This window comes from Silene latifolia, chromosome 5 (genome assembly GCF_048544455.1).
Source record: "Silene latifolia isolate original U9 population chromosome 5, ASM4854445v1, whole genome shotgun sequence".
NCBI lineage: Eukaryota > Viridiplantae > Streptophyta > Magnoliopsida > Caryophyllales > Caryophyllaceae > Silene > Silene latifolia.
This window is the reverse complement of record NC_133530.1, coordinates 86,263,453-86,286,505: the sequence shown is the minus strand read 5'-3', so window position 1 is coordinate 86,286,505 and position 23,053 is coordinate 86,263,453. Positions and strand designations below refer to the sequence as shown.

Below are 23,053 nucleotides of genomic sequence, written 5' to 3'. Positions count from 1 at the left end.
TGAGACTAAGACCATCCCCAAGTTGGGTCGTGAGCTTGTTGGGTCTCCTTAATGACACCTTAAATTATGATTAAGGGGATAATTTTGGTAACCTTGAATTACTCAGGGTCAATTGGTGACCTTGAGTTGAGTTGGTGACCTTGTTGGTGACCCGATAGGTGGCATTCTCTTATTGGCTGGAAACCAGAAAAAAAGGACAACCATCAAAACAAAGGGAGGTGACCTTTGGTTGAGTATGGTGATCCGGTAGGTGGCACTCTCTCATTGGCTGTAAAGTGGAAAATGATTGGATTGGTGACCTAGGTCGTGACCTTTTGCTTGGTAGGGTGAAAATAGGTCAAGATAATTAAGGTGTGATTAAGAGGAAAAATATTGGTGACCCGATTAACTCGACTTCTGCTTGGGGATGGTCTTGCACTGAAAATAAGGAGGAACAGATGCTATTGATGCAACATGAGATGCGAAAGAAGATGTTGCATTCTTGTGCTCAGACCTATGTCTATATAAAGCGTTCACTATGCTCTCCACATTTATCATCTTGGCTTCCTTTCTATATTTAGTCATTCTCATTATATCCATCCAAGAAATAAAGAAATTAATAAACTTGTCCTCATGCCTAGGGTTGCAAGAGATCCACTTGTTCTAGGTCGAGTCATTGGGGATGTCTTAGATCCCTTCGACAGGACTGTTCCCTTAAGAGTCACCTACAATGGTAGGGATGTTAATAATGGATGTGAATTTAGGCCCTCCCAAATTGTCACCCAACCTAGGGTTCAGGTTGGAGGTGATGACCTCAGGACTTGCTACACTTTGGTATGTAAAACAAAATCACTTATTAAACATTACAAAGAGGCCTTAATTACAATGTAATTTTCGGCTCAATTTTAATTATGGGTCATTCCGAAATACTCCCTTTATTATATTTGAAACATGGGGTAAGACTGCGTACACCTAAAATGCCTAGAGTAATTAATTCGTCATATGCTACCTCGGTAAACTGATAGTAATAAGCTAAAGTCCTCTTGTATATAATATAGGTGATGGTGGATCCGGATGCTCCAAGCCCAAGTGATCCAAATCTTCGGGAATACTTGCACTGGTATGCTTCTGTTTGTATGTATCACAGGCCACATAACAGCAAAAGCTCAAAGGCTTCTGATTTTTTTATTAATCGTTAATATTATCTTTGGTTTCCCACGTCTATTCCATATGCTTCGTTACAATGTGTGTTGTATGATAGATCGTCTCGAACGTCATTTACATAAGACTGAGATCAATGACAGGTTATAATATGGTATTAAAGGCCATTGTAACCATATTTTGAGGTGGTATTCGACTCTTTTTAGCGCAACAACTGAGATCAGGGAGCGACAACTGATTTTTGGATCAAGAAAACCGATATTATACCATGTTTGTAATGACGCCAACCATTAAACAGGTACCTCAAATCAACTAGACCAAGTATTGCCGTGGTGATTTTTGCTTGTAAGGAATTTCCTTTTTTTTTTTTTTCTTTTTTTCCAATTATATTTCTCCGGTACTAGGGTGTTTGATAAAGATGAGGTTTTTTTATCAACTTATAAATTTTGTTTTTTAAATGTTGATGGAGGGAGATTTGGTTCTTGAATCCTTTAGCTTTTGTTCAATCTAGGCAGCTTATCAACTTATATATATATATATATATATATATATATATATATATATATATATATATATATATAATCGTGATCCTGTGCGAACCAAATTACGGTGCGCGAATCGTATTTAACTCATCTATACCATTGGATCAAACAAATAAAGGGTCCTGATTAGAACTTAGTCTCCCATCCCGTGTCAGCATATCACTTTCCCAGTTCCCCTTACCTACTCTCTTATCCATTCACACCAAAAAAACAAATACTTCTCTCATCCCATTTCCACTCAAAACACACCAACCACCTACAAACTTCACCTGCCGGTGGCCAAACGTCTTTCCGATCAGATACATCTTATAACATATCTAGATACACTTTAGCAATATTACCATGTTTTCTACACGCAGGTGAAGTTTGCTGGTGATCGGAGAGTAGGTTCGTAATATTACCATATCTTTTTTTAGATCTTTAGAGTAGGTTCGTAATCACCTTTTAACTTCCTCCAAAGAGTGGGAAACCCTACCTTTTTTTTTTTTTGCGACTTTCCCCTTTTTTGAATGTTTGCTTGACTAGAATTGCTGACCTAATAACTAAAATCATTACAACAATTATTTAAAAGATTTGAAAATTACATTGACCATATAATGATGTGGTATTAACTTTGTGATGTATTTTTATTTTTTGTGGCTGATGGCTGACGGCTGGCTGTAAGTGCTATTGAGTTTATAATTCTCTTGAATATTTCGCTATTGTTAATAATTAATGCATTTGTATTCTGTGGGTTGAAGGTTGGTGACTAATATTCCTGGGACCACGGGTGCAACCTTCGGTGAGTCCTACCTTTCATTTTCTTCTTCCATATACATGTGCATTAAGCTGCTGGTTTTTACGGAGTTCCCTCTCTTTAAATCCAAGTGCTCCATCTAATCTCGCTGTTTATGTGAGAGGTTTTTTTTTTAAAACATAGGGTACTTGGATTTAAAGGTAAAGAGAAATTTACAAGCGAGCTACGGAATACAAGTATATCTTAGTCCATAAGACCATAACCCACAATATATTGAGCTTTCTTCGTTTTTCATAACGATTTATATCAGGTTTATGCTGTGAAAGTAATAAAATTTGCAGTTAGTCTTGTTGAAGACGGGTCGAAGTAAATGACGGGTAATGTCACTCACAAAACGGATAGGGAGGACAAGGTGGGGGCACTCTCATGTGCTTCCCTCTCTCCTCTATTTGGGTCATTTGTGAGAGGAAATGGTATCCGTCACTCCAAAGTGACGGATACATGCCGTCTTCAATGAGATTTTGTGTAAAATTTGTCACACCTTCAAAGTTTGGGGAAGTTAGTTTGAACTTTGAAGATAAAGCGCAACAAACAAGTGTATGGTCTGTGTAGAGATAAACAATAGGGTATCAAAAGTAATTTTTTTTTAAATAAAAGTTTGTGTTGGGTCCATTGATAATACTTCGTGGTGTCATGAATCATGATCAATCATTTCTTTACCTAGTACACTATTTGGAAGACACTTAAACGGTTGATACTTCGTACTTGTATTAGTCTAATCAATACTTGGTTCACTAACTAGACCATATAGTTTTACAGTAAGTCCTTTATGACGGCCCTCATAAACTGGTGATGGGTCAAATATTATTCATATGGGTAGATAAGACAAAATTAGAGTGCGTAGAAAGTCACAAATGATTTGTCCTTATATACACATGTGTGTTTTATTTGGCTCGTCATAAGCTTGTGACGGATACTGTCTGTCACAAATGAGAATTTGTGATAGTTTTATACTCCCTCCAATTTCATTTATTGTTCCTCTTTCCCTTTCCATCCATTTTCCTTATTGTTTCCTCTTTCCTTTTTTGGACAACTTTGTGTGGTCCAAAATCAATTTGATGTGGGGTCATGTGTATTGTGTGGTCCAAATTGATTCCCTTATTTCTTATGCCAAAAAGAAAGGGGAACAATAAATGAAATTGGAGGGAGTATTATTGGGAGTATTTTGTGTCCATCCCAAATGTGAACTTGTCCTTATCTACTTTATGGTAAGTCTCCCTTATGACGAGTATATCCCTCACAAGCTTGTGACGGGTTAAATATTACCCACATGGGTAGACAAGACAAAATCAGAGTGCCTAGAAAGTCACAAATGATTTGTCTTTGTCTACACATGTGTGTTTTATTTGTCGTAATGCTGTGACTTGAGATCTTGTCCGTCGCAAATGAGAATTTGTAATAGTTTTATATTATAGGGAGTAGAACATTTTTAAATTACGTGAAAGACTCGGCCCCAATGACTTGACCTGAATAATACAACCCAAACCCAACCCGACACCCGAAGTGAGGACCCGAGCATGACCTGAAGCAGTATGACTCGACCCGAATGTTTATGTTGCAAACTGTTAAGTGTTTATTATATCTATAAGGAACTTGATAATAATAATAAGCTCAAAAATGATTCGAACCCGAATTGACTTAACTCGAATTATTTCAAACCTGAAATTAACCCGACCCGTTTGCCATGTCTAGCCGCTCCAATCTTTTATACTCCCTCCTATTCAAGATAAACCTCCCTATTTCCATTTCCGTCTATTCACAATAACTTCCCTATTTCTTTTTTTGGTAAGTGTTTGTGTGGTCCAAATTTAACTGTATGGTGGAGTAGTGTATTTGTGTGGTTCAAATTTATTTATATGATGGGTAGTATGTTTTCTTAATTTTTGTGTCAAAATAAAATGGGAGGTTTATTTATATGATGGGTAGTATGTTTTCTTAATTTTCTTAATTTAAAGGTAGTAACACATATAGATAAAACAAACTACTTTTAACTGGTAAGTGTCATCCGAGGTTTCTAGGACTACAAAAATCATGAAATGCACATGCGGGTCCCCATATTCCAGGTGATAAACTGATAATATGAGTGAATATGATTCTATTTTAGTCGTGTGAGTCAATTTATTACTAAAAATGAACAAACCACAAGTAGCGGCAAACAATATATGTTATCGTATTTATCATCCTGTCTTTTAGTTGTATAATGCTGTAAATGTCCGAGTAGTGTATATAGTCTCTTTGTGTCACGTCACAAGCTTGTAATGAATTTTATCCGTCACAAATGAGAATTTGTGTTGATTGATTATATAGGGACTAAACTCTTCTTACTTTGTTGTTGTTGTTGTGACTACTTAATGGTATAGGCCAGGAGGTGGTTTGCTATGAGAGCCCTCGCCCATCAGCCGGGATTCACCGATTCATATTTGTGTTGTTCCGGCAATTGGGTAGGCAAACTGTGAATGCCCCGGGTTTGCGTCAGAACTTCAACACTAGAGACTTTGCTGAGCTCTACAGTCTTGGTTTGCCTGTTGCTGCCGTCTACTACAATTGCCAACGTGAGGGTGGTTCCGGTGGTAGGAGGTTGTGCAAATTCTGTTCCCTTTTGCTTTTATAATATATATTATATATGCACTTGTTTCATGTTCAATTCTGTACTTATTTTATGCTAGTAGCACTAAGTCATTTCAAACAAAGATAACTACAGATAGGGACGGAAGAGGTACCCCTCCTCTAATTAATATCTAGGATATGACTTGACGTATCCTTCTCATATATTGGCATTAAGATTAGCTTTATTTGTTGGTTTGAAACAAACTTTATAACTTTGGTATTTTGACTAAACCAATTGTTTTATGTGTTCCCTTTAAAAATGTGCGCCTTTTCTCAAATACCTAAAAAATAAACTTGTTTTTGGATATAGACTTCTGTCTTTGACCATAACAGCATAACCTGTAAGATCTAAGGACGATGTTATTGTTGTTGTTGACAAATAATTTTATTATTGTTTGTTGCCTTAATTGTTATATTTGATGATGTGTCAGATTGCGTGACTAAGTAATGTCATTGGAAAAATGGAGCGCCTCACAAATTCGACCTCATTTATAGTCGCAAATGTATAACATAAAGCTTTATAGCCTATATGGATTGTACTTCTCTTATATTGATATAATATGGATTGTACTTTTTTATTTTTATATGTAATATATTAATCACAGAATCTCATTGAAGACGGCACGTATCCGTCACTTTGAAGTGACGGATACCATTTCCTCTCACAAATGACTCAAATAGAGGAAAGAGGGAAGCACATGGGGGTGCCCCCACCTTGTCCCTCCTATCCGTTTTGTGAGTGACATTACCCGTCACTTACTCCGACCCGTCTTCAGCAAGACTAACTGTATATTAATTTGAATAAAGCAATGGTTCTCAGCTTAAATTCTCTTATAATATAGAGTACTTTTTTTTGTAAAAGTTGCCATGTTTTTGTAGGAGGCCATGGGACAATAATGCATTGTTCCTCACTAACTCAATTGGGCCATGGGCCCTAAACTATCACAAAAGGTGCAGATGAAACTACCTCTCACAGATTAGCCCATTGGGCCAATCCTTCTTATGTCTCATGGGCAGCATGATGAGGTTGTGATGGTCAACAATAGGAAACCCACCTTTAGGCAAATAGTGTCGTCTTAAAGGTGATTTATTGTATTCTATGGCGTAATTTGTCATAATGGTTGTACTAGTTATGGTGTTTTATGTGGCTTTTAACGACTAAGGAATAAAATTGTTGAATTTGCTTACTACAAAAGGATTCTGCATTTTGTGTTTCTTTGGTTTAAACATTTTTTTTTTACGCCAATTTCTTTTGTATTTGAGGCCGCTACGTGTTCTACAGAAATAAAATCTTTCCAGCGGGAAGGAAAATATGATAACTTTACGATAAGAGTGTCACCATATGACCGAAATCAGCTTCCCCCTTTGAAGACTTACTTTTCACAAGGCTTTTTTAAAAAAAATAAGAGTTGACTTAGGGGTAAGAGCTCTCTTAACTCAATCATAAAATTTGGGGTTCGATTCTCACCCGCAACATAGTGCACTCATTGAACCTTAACTCCAGAACCTTGCCTAACTCGTATTTGGATCCTACTTCTTTACCTTATATCATTTGTTAAAACAAATGCTCCCTCCATCTCATAATAATCTTCCTAGTTTCACTTGTAAAGTATTCAAGATACTACTTTAATTCGGTTTTTCTCTCCATTTTGTTCTCCACGGAATAGTTACTTAGGAAGTCAAGTGTATATGCCTTGTATCTTCTCTCTTTCTAAGGGCTTGTCTGGAATCCATGGAATTATTAAAGGGGTAAGTTTTATTGGGCGATAATTACTGGGGAAATTAATTAGCGGGGTAATGAGTTCCTTGATGTTATGTTTGGCATAAGAGTAATGGTTACTGAGTAGATCTTTTACTCCATTAATCATTACCCAGGGGGGAGGGTGGCTAATGTATTACCCCTTCACAAGGGTAATAATTCCAGGAGGTGAATAATTACCCGCATACCAAACATGGGAAATACACCTCACATATTACTCCCCTATTCATTCCCCTCCTATTACCCTCAATCCAAGCAAGCCCTAAACATTGTTGGAAACCCCATATCTACTAAAAGAATAGGTGGATCTCCAAAATTTCCCGCCCAAAATTTTAGAATCTAAAATTGGGTTTATTATTATAGTTTATTCAATAGGTATATCTTGAACTATAAATGAATATAATCTTTTAATTGGATATATTTATAAAATTAAAATACTCACAATCTGCACAAATTTTCTGCAAAAGATTTGCCTCCACGATTTTTATGATAAAAAATTCATTGATTTTCTATGAAAATATAAAAAAATTGTGGATCAAAATTAAATATTAATAAAATAAAATGTTAAAAATAAAATGATTATGAAAAATAATCTCATTAAAATAGACATTTCTAACATTACCTAATCCTCTTGATTACTTTTTCAATATTGATTTTTTTTTTTCAAATCAAAATATAAAGATGACACTAAAAAATTGAGGAGTTGTCAAGTTATAAACTTAAAAGTAAAACTTCATATATACCGTGTATAAATTGCAAACTTAAAAGTAAAACTTCATATATACCGTGTATAAATTGCTATACTAGTTCCAAAGTAATACATTATCGAAAGGCGGCTAAACAATGCGTGCTTTGAACCAGGCACGGACGGAGATGATAGGGAAGATTTGAGTAAACTAAAAAAATTAATGCCTCACATCCTTTCTCGACATCTTCTCAGTGGAAGGGTTTCGTTACTTCCGTGGAAATATACTTGCCCTCGAACAATTAGCAGTAAAACCGAGAATAAATTCTCAAGGGAGAGATAAAGACGATGATAAAAACCAAAAATTAAGACCTTCCAAAAGAGAGAATTAAGACTGAGATACTTAATACAAGGGAATGTCTTCTGCAAAATTGTCACAAGTTACCAGACAGTAATTGTGAGACCAACTGACCAACGGAATGTAAAGATCTAAGCCCATTCAGATCAGATAAAGAGCAAAATTGAAGCGTAACACGACAAATGAGTCGTGATCCTCTCTACTAACTGACGGGTCTAGTTCCCATTGTTATATGTGTAAATGATCCAGGTAAGAATCAAAGTGGCTGAAATGAACATAAGGTCAAGGATATAAACCATATATTGTAGAATTACAGTTGTAGCATTCTAATACGCATCGAAAGTAGTAGATACAAAAAGAAACAAGAATCATGATCCTGTTTTCAACCGAGATATTTGTCCTATACAACAATAATACAGATGACGGAAGAGCCCCCGAAATTGGCAGAGCTTTATGTCATGAGAATCGAGAGTAGGCAGTTGTTTTTCACATGATTTTCTAATTCCTATGAATTGAAAAAGGTGTTTGGTTGAACGCATAAAACGAATACCTAAACGAATTTCCACTTACCTAGGGGCAGTATGGACAAGAGAATCATCAAGTAGCTTTACCCTTCGATGCAAGGTTATCGAGTCTCCTAGCTTTTCTTCTAGTTTGGATAAGGCGCACATACTCGGTTAATACGACATGGAACTTAGGAGCGAGCCTTTGAGTGACGGCACCAGAAGCACCGCCCTTCTTCATGGCCCTGCGAATGTTCTGTTCAGATATTCTTATATGTTGGTCGCACATAGTCGGAACCGTGGATTTTAAGACCGGCTTCCCACAAAGAATGGGGTCTTCAGAACTGTTATCAAGAGCAACGTGTCAGCTCTAATTCTGCAAATGATCAAGTCTTTAATTTCCTTCATTCAGTTCCAAGATGGATGAAGAACTGCTAATGTCTAATTCATAATCAAGAATCGAGAAAACTTATGTGGGAAAGACATGATCAAGTTTTTTATTTAGACCAAGTACAACATAAAGTTTACAAAAAGAAGAAAAAGCAACCCTTAAAAGGATGAATTATAACTAGCATAATGGCCAGTAGTTGATCAAGGGCCGTCATTCTTTCAAACTAATTCAGGCAATGTTCGACCAAAAAACTGATAAGTAAAATTTTGGAAAAGAGATCTCTTATCAAAAGAAAATATAGTTTCGTTTCCACTCCCCGTACCATATCCAGCAAGATTTAAACAGCCCAAAGAGTATAAAGACTCGAAATAGCTTACGGTGTTTCCATTCAGTACCTCCTATTATCAGATACAAAGAAAACATCCAAATTGCTTTGTCAAGCACTCATATTTCACCAGTTTACTACTTTGTAGAATTTATATCTATAATTGGAAACATAATAGCTAAACTTGAACCTTAGTTTGTATTTGATTTAATAACTAATCTCAAGGCTCACTCAACTTACAATGATGAAAATATCCCATGGATATTTAATAACTAATCTTAAGCCTGGTGGAGATTAATTCACATATCCCTTAACTTTTGTGATCGTGAGTCGTGACCATTACATGGTACAAAAAGATTGAATGTTTCTTTATATTCCAAAATGGTATAGCACAAATGCACACGATGTCGGAACATCAAGGGCTTCAAGCTATGAAAATGTCGTATAGACTTGTTAGCTAAGGTCACTGTCTTGCTTACAAACCTCTATATTGTAATGCAAGGTCTAGAATTAAAATTATATTCCACAATTTATAAGGCTAAATAACGAGTAATAAGGCTTGGGATGTCTCTAACATTCTCGAAAATAAAAGGGAAATGCAACTGAACAGACTGCCACATGATTTTGCTTACATTAGGCACTTGGAAGAAACATTATCGACCACAATAAGGTCACGGACTCAATGCATATCTAGTATCAACTTCTATCAAAATAATAAAGCCATCACTTACCACCATAGCACACAAAGTTACTCCAGCACTCGAGCACACTCCAACATACTAAGGAAATCACTAAAACACTGCACTCATAATTATCCCTCGTAGAATTCATTCTTGAACTATAAAACAACTTTGATCAATTGTATTGAAGCAATACGCATCATAGCCTATTTCTAAATCTCTATACCGTCTATGTGGGGCCAATAGCAATCTAGTGAACTGCCATGAGCTGTATAATTCTGATACATTGCTTTGACTACATGATGCATGTCAATAAGAAGCTCCTTTATTCACTTCAATTTACGCCAAAACATGAAACTATTCACATAAAAGCAGTCATGTCTGAGAAATCAGATACTTGAAGCTGAGGCAACGTCACATAGACCTTAAATCCATTAGAAGCAACTACTTGTAATCCATTAGAAGCTAGAGTGCTACCGATGATGCCCTACATGTTGACGGGGTTTTTAGGGTCTAGGTTGCGATACAGTGATTCGTATAATCTGATATCTGCTTTCTCTTGCAGACAACACCAAAACATAGAAAGAGTCAAGATTCCTTAACTTTGTAATATCGTGAAATACGACCCATCAATCTGCCAGGGCTTCATATCCTCTTTTAGTAGCAGTCGATAAATGCAATTCTCATTGAGATAAACTCTCCCTTAATAATGCGAACGAAACCGACTGTTTTCTCCCTTTATCCCTCATTCCCTCCCCCTTAACCCCCTCCCCAAGCTTATCTTAACTAACCAATTCAACTATCCAAAATCCAAACCACAGTAAATCCATCAGAATCGACAATCAACGAGCTTTTGATTATAAACAACAACAACAAGCAATCAAAATCAACAAATCAATAATAGTTGAACAAAATACAGAAATCAAAATAATACAGGATAGAAAGAGGGAGAAGACGAACCATTTGAGCGCAAACTGGCATCGAGTATAGAGCACTTGTTTCGAATCCGATAATATGTGCGAATGACAATAACTCGTCAACGCCATTGCTTTCGATTTACAACTAGGAAAACTACAGTAATTCAAGCTTCCTTCACCCATCTCTAACCCTAATTTTCCGCCATTATTCACATCATTAGCCCTAATTCGTCCACTAACCTGATTATTATTATTATTATTATTCACATCATCAGCAAGAACGACACCGTTTTCGCCATCGACGGCGTCGTACTCTTCCTTATAGAAATCCCTACCGTATCGCCAGACGAATTCGCGGTGTTTCCGTCGCACGTCCTCCATTAGCAGCCAGTAATGATCTCTGTAACACTTCGCGAGTCTCCTGAGTCGATTCGCTCGCCGCTTCATGAGTTCCTTCCGAGTCAGGTACTCGGATTTTGCGAGGGACGAGTCGTCGTTGTCTGACTCGGTGATTGATGAGGGGCCGGCCCCGGCGTTGGGTTCCATTCGCTGAGTTAACTCGTTCGAATGACTGAGTGAGTTGGAATTGATTTTGCGAACGAGTCGTTTCGAGGAGAGAGAAAATCAAGAAAGGAAGTGTTCCAGTATTCTGGGCATTTGGGGGGATTGATCTATAATTCAAGCTGTTGGAATTGATTAATATATCATTAAAATATATATTAAATCTTAAGATATCTATTAGAAAAATATATTAATTTTCAGGCCATAATTAATAAATTTATCATTAATATATTTTTTAAATATATATTTTAAAATTATGGTGAAATAATTTACGAAACAAATTCACTATTTCCGCTACCAAAACTATATACTCTCTCATCCAAGCCAAAGGTAATACTTGCTTTTTGACACTATTCATCGTCGTGGGAAATCTTTGATATTATTCTTAATCTATAAGACAAAATATAGTTATGTGAGATCTTGTTTGATTTATCGTTATGAATAATGTAAGTATATCAATGAAGAAATAGGATCATATGAGTTTGGTTTTTTTGGTGAGTTACCCCTCTGAATCTGAACCACTAATCTAATCTAAGATGGATGGTTGAGATTAAATCTTGTTTGACCTATAAATACCCACTTTTCTCTCAATCTCCCTCATTATTAGAAAAAGCAATCTCTCTCTCTTCCTTCTGCCCCTAAATAATCTGAACAAAAAAAAAAAAACGACGACGACATCGATCTTCATCTTCTGAAGGAAAACCCAAAAAATCAACAGATCGCTCATAAATTGCTAAACTTCATCGTCATCATCGTCATTCTAATTTGTCGTCCATCAACATGATTCCTCCGTTTTGTTTTTTTAATTTGATTTCGTTTTACTTAATTTAAGTTATTCATGCTCTTTCTTTTATATTATTTTGTCATTGGCGGACTATTTGGCGAGATTGCAATTGTGGAATATGTTTTTTTCTGTCAATTTTTTGTATGTATAAGTTTGATTTTCGTTTTGATTTTTGTATTTGTTAATTTGTTGAAGCTAATACTTCGTTATGTCAATTTCGAAAGTTAATTAAATACTCGACTATTATGATTGTAATACTTGAATATGAACATTAAAATACTTGAATATGAGTATAAAAATAACCACATATTATTTTGAGAGTAGGTATTCTCGTTTTTTTGGGTACATTATTATTCTCTGAAATAGTCAGTTATTGTATTGTGTTAGTTCAATTATTTTAATGCATTAATTGGATTATTGTATTTCATTTTGCATAGTTACCCCATTCTACAAACTATGCTTCTACTTCTCTAGAATTTCCAGTTATTTCATAGTGTTTTTATGGTTATTTCATAACTTATAGGTGATTATTGTATTTCAATTGCATAGTTATTTTCAACTTACGCCCTTTTTTTGTTTTTATTTCTTCTAGCGAGCTTTCGCTTTATGCTGGTTCAACCTTCATCAACAGACAAGACATGATTTTCGTCGGGAAGAAATATTTGCGGGAGAATGGTGAAAAAGGACACAATAGTTCAATTATAGTTATTGTAAAGTTCAATCACGGTTATTGTATAGCTCAATCACGGTTATTGTAATAGTTATTATAGTACGCAATAGTTCAAGCATGGTTATTGTAAAATTCAATCACGGTTATTGTAATAATTTAAGACAATTATTATACGACTCTGATGTAATTACTCTATTTTTATGTTGTAAAAAAGTGTTGCTTCACAAATTGATTCCAATTCATCTTCATTCTCTTTTGTTGCAAAGTAATTCAATCGTTTCATCGAAGAAAATCAATTATTCTTTTGAAAATGGCTAGGTATTCAATTAAACAAGATGAAACAAACAAAAGACAGAAAGTTGACTATATTTGAGTTGCGACTCAATACAATAACATGAGTTATACATTACAATAATCGAGTTTCTACATTAGAATAACTATCAATACCGAGAGAACATTATTCTCAGTAAACAACTGAGTTAACTATACAATAACTACGTTTCTTTATTACAATAACTGAGTTTCTACATTAAAATAACTATACATAGCAGAGAACATTATTCTCAGTAAACAAGTTATTTTATTACATTAACGTAATTATTCTATCATACAACATCAGTTATACATTACAATAACTGAGTTTCTACATTAGAATAACTATCAATACCAGAGAACATTATTCTCAGTAAACAACTGAGTTAACTATACAATAACTACGTTTCTTTATTACAATAACTGAGTTTCTACATTAAAATAACTATACATAGCAGAGAACATTATTCTCAGTAAACAAGTTATTTTATTACAGTAACGTAATTATTCTATCATACAACATCAGTTATTCTATTACACGACGTCAATTATTCTTCCATGGAGCATCAATTATCCCCATTCAACATCACTTCACCTGCAAATTACCAAAAATAATGAAATCTAATCAGAATTTATTGTAATCAACAAATTTTCTGCTGAATTCGTTCTTTACTAATGTTATTAATCATGAAATCGTAAAAAGACAGAAATCTGATGAGTATTTGTTATTCTCATCTTGTTTTTAAAGAAAATCGCGGAAAAAAAAAAAGAACACAAAAATCTGATTAGTATTTGTTTTTTTTATTCTCCAATAGCTACGAAAATCACTGAAATTAGTCGATTATTAGCTACGAAATCGTAACATATTCATACCTTCGTTTTGATTTGATATGTTAGGGTTTTCCGAAATTTCATTATTAATTGAAGAAAAAACTAATCGTTTCAATTAAAGTAATTGAATTTGTGAACGAATTTGTTGTAATTGATTGGAATCACAAAAAAAATTGGGAAGAATTGATGAGATTTTTGATGAATTTGAAAGATTTTGATTGATTTTGTTGATGTTTTTGTTTGTAAAGAGAGAGAAAGGAAAGAATGGTGGAGAAGAAGGTACTGCGCGCGATGAATTGTTTGTGTGCAACTAATTTTAATTTGTTAATCAATTGTATATATATGCGGGGGTAACTCACGAAAAGTGGCAAACTCACCGGATCTTGCCTCTATCAATGAATGTTATAAGTATATATCAATTTTTTATAATTTTTAATAATGTGTAACTAAAGATATTCACGTTGCAAAACGTGAGTCGGCAAATGTAATAAGGCAACTGTTACCTTTGATTTGGATGGGAGAGAGTAATATTTAGACGTAGTTGCTCATTCATGGACGAGTTTTACTCTTTCATGGACTTTTTTTCATTATTTTTCCATGGCATGCCCTTTACCTAGAAACAAACAAAAAATCTCTCTAATTCTCTCCCTCACAAAATTAATCAAATCCACAAAATTAGTCAAATCCGTCAAATTACCCAATTATGGATGCTAATTCTCGTATCGATCAAGTTATAATTCTAATTCTTAATTATATCAATTATATTATAGAAGTATCAAATTAAAGAATTGATTTACAATAATTAAATTAGGGTTTGTTTAAACCGTCACCGGCGTTAGAGATGAGGGACAACCGGACGACCATAAAAGAGTATACGGTATACTAGTAATGTTGTTGTGCAATGTCTGAGAGTCCCAGTGATACCTTTAAAAACCATTAAAGCCTCTCGTACTAATCCCGTCGGCTACATGAACACAACATTACGTTACTTCTTCTGCTTTTTTGATTTTTGATTTTCCTTTTTTTTTGGTTAAATGTTTTATATATATATATTTTTAAATTGATAAGACGGCCGGTGGCGCAAGGGAGGCGGCAGTAAGGGTGGTGGCCGAGATAGTGGTGGTTAAATGATGGTAGTTAAAAGTGAGAAGAGAAAATGAAGAAGATAGAGAGAGAATGGAAGAAGGGTATTAAAACGAAAATTATTAAAATAAATGGGGTATTATGGTCATTTACGTACATAAAAGAGTAAAACTTGTACATGAATGAGCACCACCCTATTTAGAAGTCCCTTGGTCAAGTCTATCCAAACCTGTCAAATTCTGACCCGACCCATTTTTCAGGGTCAAGACCTGAAAATTACGACTCGTTTGACCCAAACCCAAAATGAACCGTTATTTTAGGGTCGAGACCCGACCAGAACGGGTTGACCCGTTGGTTCAAAGATAAATCAAGAATTTTATTAAAACATTAATATTTATATATTATATTTAAAAAAATAGTTAAAAAATTATTTTTTTATTAATTAAAAAAACAAACACAATTAAAAAGTCAATTTTATATAACTTTTATAATATTTAATAATAAAATAATTATTAAAAAAACTATATTTTAATAATTAAGTCAATGACTCAATTAATATGTTTTACATTTTTTAAAAAATATATTTTTTGATAAAAAAATCGTTAAAAAAGGCGTTAGAAATTATTTATTGACCCGTATTCTGACCCTAACCCGACCCGTATCTGACTTGACCCGTATTCGACCCGACCCGTATTCTGTCCCGGCCCGTATGACCCAACCCGTCCGACCCATTTAACAGGTTTAGGTCTATCACATAGCGCTATCGATTTAAATTATATTGTATAATTAATTTATATATATTTATTTAATTATGTTGAAAACACTTGATTTATGGATTATATATAGTATTAATTGATTCCGCTACAAAATTTAAAAACTGAGATTTTTTTTTTTTTTCCAAATAGAAGATCTTATAAAGCCTTACAATTTGGATAAGGAAAATTCATTGTTTTCTTAGGAAAATTCATTGTTTTTTATCTTTTTGGCGTAAAAGGAACCACAAGAGCATTATATAATCGGAGGATTCAAACAAGAGACTTTTTGTCCATAATTCCTCAACCTTAACCATTATACAAAAACATTATAGAAATTACGCATGGACATACAATACAATAGTTCCATAGTCGGATTACAACAAATATCCGTTTCATGCTCACATCTACTTAAACATACTCTGTACTTCGTACACTCTCCTTATTATATCGCATACCATGTTTCAACCTCGACAATTGGTACGACACTTGGGCAACTTTATGTTTGTTAGGAATACTTCTGTCAAATAGTCTTTCCTTAATCTAATTGTAATCTTTATTTTCCTATTATTGTACTTTCCAATTTATGTAATTACCTTAGTTTATTTTTGATAGGTTTAAGGTAAATATTCTTAGGCAGCTTTTTTGTGTCTCAATACATTGTAATAGTATATAAGGATATGCTTGTACTCATTGAAAATCATCAATAACAATTAACCTTCTTCAAAACCTTACATGGTATAAATCGCCCTACGATCCACATAACTTATTACAACCGTTCTTTCCCAACCCTAGCTATGTCGAGCAACACCATCAAAAACATCCACGAACCAAGTGTTCCACTCTAACTTGTCAATCTATCCATGGTTGACAAACTCACTTCATTAACGTTCATGCAATGGCAAGATCAAGTTGCATCGTTCCTCACCGGTTACGACCTACTCAAATACCTAGACGGTACCCACCCATGCCCACCTGACACCATAGCCGCTCCCACGGACACAGACAAATCCACCGTCACCACCAACCCTGCGTTTCACACTTGGAAACGTCAAGACCAACTTATCAAAGGTGCCTTACTCGGTACCCTAACACCCGAAACTCATGCTCTTGTTATGCGTGCTTCAACCTCGCATGACGTATGGACTGTCCTCACCAATACCTATGCTAAATCTACCCGTGGCCACATTCTCCAAGTCAAAGATCGTCTCAAATCAATCACCAAAGAATCAACCCAATCCATCACTGTAACGCCCCGTAAACAACAGGAGTACAAAATGGTATATTTTATTAATAGCAGCGGAAATTACAGAGCATTACCGCCGTATTTCCCCATACAGAGAATTACAAGGCTTACATTATTTTTTAGTACAACCAAATAACTAATAACGGGTCTTATTGATTATATTTTAATGTTATGATACATTATTCTTATTCCATTTTCTTGCGTCAACCTCACTCATGCCCTTCCCCGTTTCCTGTACCTGAAAAAAATTAATAAAATAAAGGGTCAACCAACCACAGATTGAGTATATTTCCCATAACCTCCAACTCAAATTAATATAATTCGGGTCATTATTATTGAACAGGGCCACATTACGGAGTCGAGACTCCCTTAGGCTATGCCCTCCTCCGTGTACACAGGATAACCATCTTTTCCTCTTTTTCTCTTTTTTTATTTTTTTTTTCTCTTTTTCTTTTTATCCGGATATAACGGGGCGGAGCCAATTGCCGAGCCCCCTGTCGAGCCCTCTTCAGAGCTCACGTCCATGTACACGGGATAAAATAATAATGTGGTCCGGTCCTTTTTCTATAATAATGTCCCCGGATGATATATTGGCCAAATGTATATTTTAGCACTGATATTTTAACATTAACATTATCATGTGAGCATTATAACGTCAATTATTAACACAAACAGTACCACAGTCATATCTCACGTAAACCACATTAAGTAAATTATACAAGTGTAACCCAACTTTATCAGATAAACAATCATTCACGTACATTATAATATCAGTTAAGTAATTATGACGATAACTTACTTACTCATTACATTAACTTAAGATGAAGGGGTAGGAAATATACCTTATTAATATTACATCATGTATCCATTACTATCTATATGTTATATACCCAAGAAGCAGTAAGGAGTAGTTAGTGTTGTTCGTCATTTTTGTGTGTGAGTTCGATGTACATGCAACCTAGGTAGCACGGACACTTCTCCTAATCAGCCGTCCCGTGTCCGACACCGTGTCGGACACCGACACTCCTCGGACACACCTCGAAACGTGTCGGACACCTACAAAGCCGTGTCTAACTTTCTACATTTATTCGGGCACGTGTCCGACGCGTGTCCATGGTATTTCGGCCGTGTCCGACGCGTGTCCATGACATTTGGACATCATTTGGGGTGAATGATGTTCTTTAAGCGTGAAATGAGCTGTCGAAAGAGATTGATTAAAATATTCGTTTGGATGGTAAATGAAAACGAGTTATAATCAAGGGCAAGTTTTAGCTTCACTTATTTAAATTTAATATCAAATACTTTTATAAAAATAAAATCGAACGTTTATAATTATAAAATATATATTTTATTAAATTTAAATAACGTGTCCCGTGTCCTAAATTTCAAGGGATGCCGTGTCACGTGTCCGTGTCGTGTCCGTGTCCCGTGTCCGTGTCCGTTTTGGTGCTACCTAGCATGCAACCACGACTATTTATAGTTGTGTATGTCGGTTAATCGTGTAGCCTATAATTCTACGTGATGATGGTTTTCACCAAATGTATTAAGTCTACCATACCTATCCTAGGTAGAGAAATGCACGTGGTAGGTTGTCTACCATAACATTATTATTTTTTGTTTATTTCCATATTAACACATGTCACAATTCATTAAAATATCCTTAATTCTTAAAATATCTTAGATATTTTGACGTCGTTTGGTTGCCCTCTCAAAAATGGGTGAATTGGAAAATCCCATGAATTGGAAAAATGAGGGATGTTTGGTTACCCCAAATCATGGGATTTTCTTTTTCCCATGAATTCCCAACTCCTCCATAATGGAGGAGTTTAATTACCTAGCCCTCCCTAGGTAATTGGAAACTCACGTGTCAATTTAATTCCAGGATGTCAACCAAACGAGTTTTGGGCAATTCACATGAATTGGCCAATTCACGTGTTTTGTAAAATCATGGGATATTAATTCCCGTATGGCAACCAAACGAGGCCAATCTTACGGGTTATTTTCTTTTTGATAGGTCTAGAAACAATTCTACGGGTGAAGTTATTATTGAGTCGGATTCCAACCGAATTATTTTATTCTTATTCTTGGGTCTTACTTGTACTAGGTTACTACGTCTTTCGAATTTTATTAGGTCAATATCTCCCTCTAGGATGGATTCATTTCATTTTATGTACTCTCTCTACTCCACATTGATAAAATTATTTCCTCTTTCAACGAATAACTTACTTAATTTTATTAAATAATATAATTTTATCCGGGGTATCACATTCAACCCCCCTTAAAATAACTTTCGTCCTCGAAACTTGGATTATTACCTTATTGGAACAAATAAGGGTATCAACTTCGCATTTCCTGTTCTGCTTTCCAAGTCGCCTCTGTGTCATCGTTATATGATCACAAAACTTTTAGCAATTCTTAAACCAGGTTGAAATCAAACAAGACGAACAAAATACAGAAGTGCGCATATTTTGTGATGCTGGAAGAATTCTTTGACCCCTTTTAGTTGTTGAAAATCTAAGGAAGTTTAAGTTATTAGAGGGGATGAATTTTCTTTCCAAACCCTTCGGGGCAAGGGAATACTTGAAGTAATTGGGGTTGAGGAAGAAGAGGATTGTCACACTGCATGGGAGATCAAGTATCTCTTTATGGGCGATAAAGGAAAAAGTCTTGAGAAGTACACTCACTGTGAGCTTGACATGTCATTTTTATTAAGTGTAAGCTGCGGAGCCATTCCATTTGCTAACCACGATCATGCTCGAAGGTTTCTTTACCAACCTTTACTAGTGGGATAAGTGGATAACTTTGTTACGGAGAGCCTTTTCCTTATGATCTGAATTGAAATTTGAATCGGTTTCTTTTCGTATGTTAGATCCTCTCTAACTTGCACCAAGGATATGTTAATGATATGGCTAGGGTCGGAGATATACTTTTTTAAGAGTGACACATGAAAAACCTCATGGATTCTAGAAAGTTCTATTAGAAGGGGTAGTCTATATGCAACATTTCTAACTCTCTCAACTATCTCAAATGGTGACATGTTCCTTGGACTCAGTCTTCTCTGTTTCCTAAATCTAATAACCCCTTTCGTTGGTGATACCTTAGGAAATTTTAATCACCTACTTGAAATTCCACCGGTCATCTCTTAAGTCCAACATAACTCTTTTGACAACTTTGAGCAACTCTCATTTTCTATGGTATGGTTTTCACTTTATCCATGGGTTATTGAATCAAATATGGTGCAATGACCCTTGATTCGTCACTAACACTAAAGCAAATTGGGGATCCACATTTTCTCGCATACAAAGCCTCAAAATGAGTCATTCCAACTGTAGGGTAATATCCGTATAAGACCCTTTAAATATAGGACTATAACGTAAATTTAACATGTGAAATATGGTCATAAACGAAATACAACAATGAAACGATAAAGATTAAGAATCAACCTCGGGTCCTTTGTAGTGCGGCGTAAAGAACAGAAATCAACAGAGATTTCCTCCTAATCGTTGCACCCAAGACCGTCTGAGACTATGCCCTTGTGCTAGAAATGCTCTCTAATTGACTTGCAATATCGAGAGAGCTATTGTGAGGTTTTACCGATGTGAGATCTAGGAATTTCAGAAAAAATGTTCCGAAACCCTAATATTTTCGAGAATGAATGATTAGGTTTCAAAAGGAGAAGAAACTCCCCTTTTGTTCCTTCATTCGGCCGTGGGTTTCATGAGGGGGAGTGGGCTTATCCACTTCCTCCTTATTAAACTCGTGGTCCGATAAATTTCGCTAAAATGTATACGACGAGGTTTTTATAAATCGTCATCGGTTATCGGCTATTAAAACATCAACTAATAATACGGGTTAGTTGAAGTATTAATACATGTCCGACAAAGACGATATTGTATAATTTATTCAACATACATTAATTAAATATAATCGTTTATATGTAATTTACGAATTAACTGTTTAATTCGCCTTAGCTCATTTTATTTAATCCGTATTAAATATAATATCTCAACATCACATTTTGACTAATTACTAGTCAAATAGCTCGGACTAACTGGTTAGTCAAAATTGGCATCAACATGACTGTATTTTCATATTGTCACATCTCTCAAACGTATCCTATAGGTGTGACTTTTAGGGACCAGTTGATCACCGCCATCTGTATGACAATAACGTCAAACTTATCTAGCAAGCCAACCGTTATTGATAAACGTGGACCAACTGATTATGATACAAAAGTATACCCTTTGATCCTTTTAGAGATTTATAAGTCCTTGCACTAATCGTAAAGACACAGCCCTAACAAGCTCCCACTTGTCCGTACAAGTGTATGTGCAATGACGTTATCCGCACTAATCGGAGGACACGGCTCAACAAACTCCCACTTGTCCGTACAAGTGTATGTGCGATAACCGATTCTCATATTCATTTAAAATTTCTCCCACTCAATGTAAAACAATTTGCGATCGGATCCACAAAGGTCGTATTTTACAATCGATCCGGATCAAGAGTGGTTTCCGACTAGAGAGTAACTTAACCGATAAAACGAATCCGTATCCGAGCATGGCCATGCATTTCGATTCTGACTCCTCGAGTGGCCCCGAGAAATATCGAGTACGATAAAGGCTGAATATTTCCTTCAACTCGACTCCTTCCGATCTAAGCACGACATGAAATGACCAGAAAAAATCTACTTGGCCCCCTGTTACGGATGACCGTGAGAAAGAAACCAAAGTCACCCAAAATGCCTTAGTCTCAAGAGACGGTCGATGGTCAAAAAATCGACTCTTAGGATCACCATGGAGGTCCTATCCACGACCGGGCACCGAATGTTATAAAACATTTAGGACTCCACGTCGATGTCACAATTGTGTCCTACGAAATATCCGTATAAATCGCCTCTGTGATTGGTCAGTCAACCGGTTGACTTATGGCTCGTTGAACCCACCATCAACCAACGTCACAAAATAATTGCCGAGTTATCAGCTCATGTGGGCAATCAAGGACTGAAAAGATATAATGTTTGTTCAGTTCACTTTGTGGTGTTCAAAATTGTCGTACAATTCCACATGAAAAACAAAATATATAAATATCAAAACGATGATGTCGTATAGAGTACATAAGGGAATGAATCTAATCCATAACAGAGTACTATAACTTAGGAACACGTTTAATTCCCATGGAATTAACGTGCCCTTCATGCTTATCTTGTCGTAATGGTTTAGTGAGAGGATCTGCTATGTTATCATCTGTAGCAATCTTTTCTATCACTACTTCCTTTTGCTCCACGTAATCTCGGATTAGATGAGCTTTCCGTTGTACATGTCTAGACTTGTTGCTAGACTTTGGCTCCTTAGCTTGGAAGATGGCACCACTATTGTCGCAATAGATGGTAATCGGGTCATTCGAACTAGGCACTACATATAGTCCATGTAAGAATTGACGCATCCATATCGCTTCCTTTGTAGCTTCAGACGCGGCATAGTACTCGGACTCAGTCGTAGAATCTCTTTGTAACAGTTTGTTTGGAACTCTTCCGGTGATCTGCAGCGCCATTAAGAGTAAAAACGAATCCAGACTGAGATTTCGAGTCATCTCGATCTGTTTGGAAGCTAGCATCTGCGTAACCGGTTGCGCATAGCTTTTGAGGGCCTCCATAAGTCAATGCCCAATCTTTAGTCCTCCGAAGGTACTTAATAATGTTCTTGACAGCCAACCAATGTGATTCACCTGGATGCTGTTGGAATCGACTTGTCATACTCAATGCATATGCCACGTCCGGACGTGTGCATATCATGGCATACATGATTGATCCTATAGCCGAAGCATAAGGAATCCGTGTCATGCGCTCTTTCTCTTCCGGTGTCTCTGGTGCTCGAGACTTGCTCTGTGTGCACCCCGGAGCCATAGGAAGAAACCCCTTTTTGGAGTTAGTCATGCTGAATCTCTCTAGGATTTTGTCTATGTGAGACTCCTGACTGAGAGATAACATCCGTCGTGATCTATCTCGATAGATACGGATGCCGAGAATTCTTTGTGCCTCACCCAGATCTTTCATCTGGAAATGGTTTTTCAACCATACTTTCACCGAAGTTAAGAGAGGTATGTCATTCC

The 23,053-nt window shown here is 35.8% G+C and overlaps 1 protein-coding gene and 1 long non-coding RNA gene across 3 annotated transcripts; one reads left to right on the top strand and one right to left on the bottom strand.

The window, feature by feature from the left end:
• Positions 1–518: 518 nt before the first annotated feature.
• On the top strand, positions 519–6,273 carry LOC141657744 (protein VERNALIZATION 3-like). 2 transcript variants are annotated; one of them, XM_074465077.1, is made up of 5 exons: positions 519–813; positions 1,038–1,099; positions 2,423–2,463; positions 4,839–5,055; positions 5,965–6,273. In XM_074465077.1, exons 1-5 carry the CDS (start codon positions 613–615, stop codon positions 6,044–6,046), a joined length of 603 nt encoding a protein of 200 aa, XP_074321178.1. In that variant the 5' UTR covers positions 519–612; the 3' UTR covers positions 6,047–6,273. The 2 variants fall into 2 exon arrangements, with proteins under 2 accessions (XP_074321178.1, XP_074321179.1); XM_074465078.1 differs by lacking the exon at positions 5,965–6,273 and adding an exon at positions 5,517–5,679 and having other exon boundaries at positions 520–813.
• A 1,885-nt stretch (positions 6,274–8,158) lies between these two features.
• On the bottom strand, positions 8,159–11,364 carry LOC141657743 (uncharacterized). The gene is made up of 2 exons (XR_012548847.1): positions 10,747–11,364; positions 8,159–8,734 (listed from the first exon to the last, which is right to left on the bottom strand). It is a non-coding gene; the product is annotated as an uncharacterized LOC141657743 (long non-coding RNA).
• Positions 11,365–23,053: the final 11,689 nt, after the last annotated feature.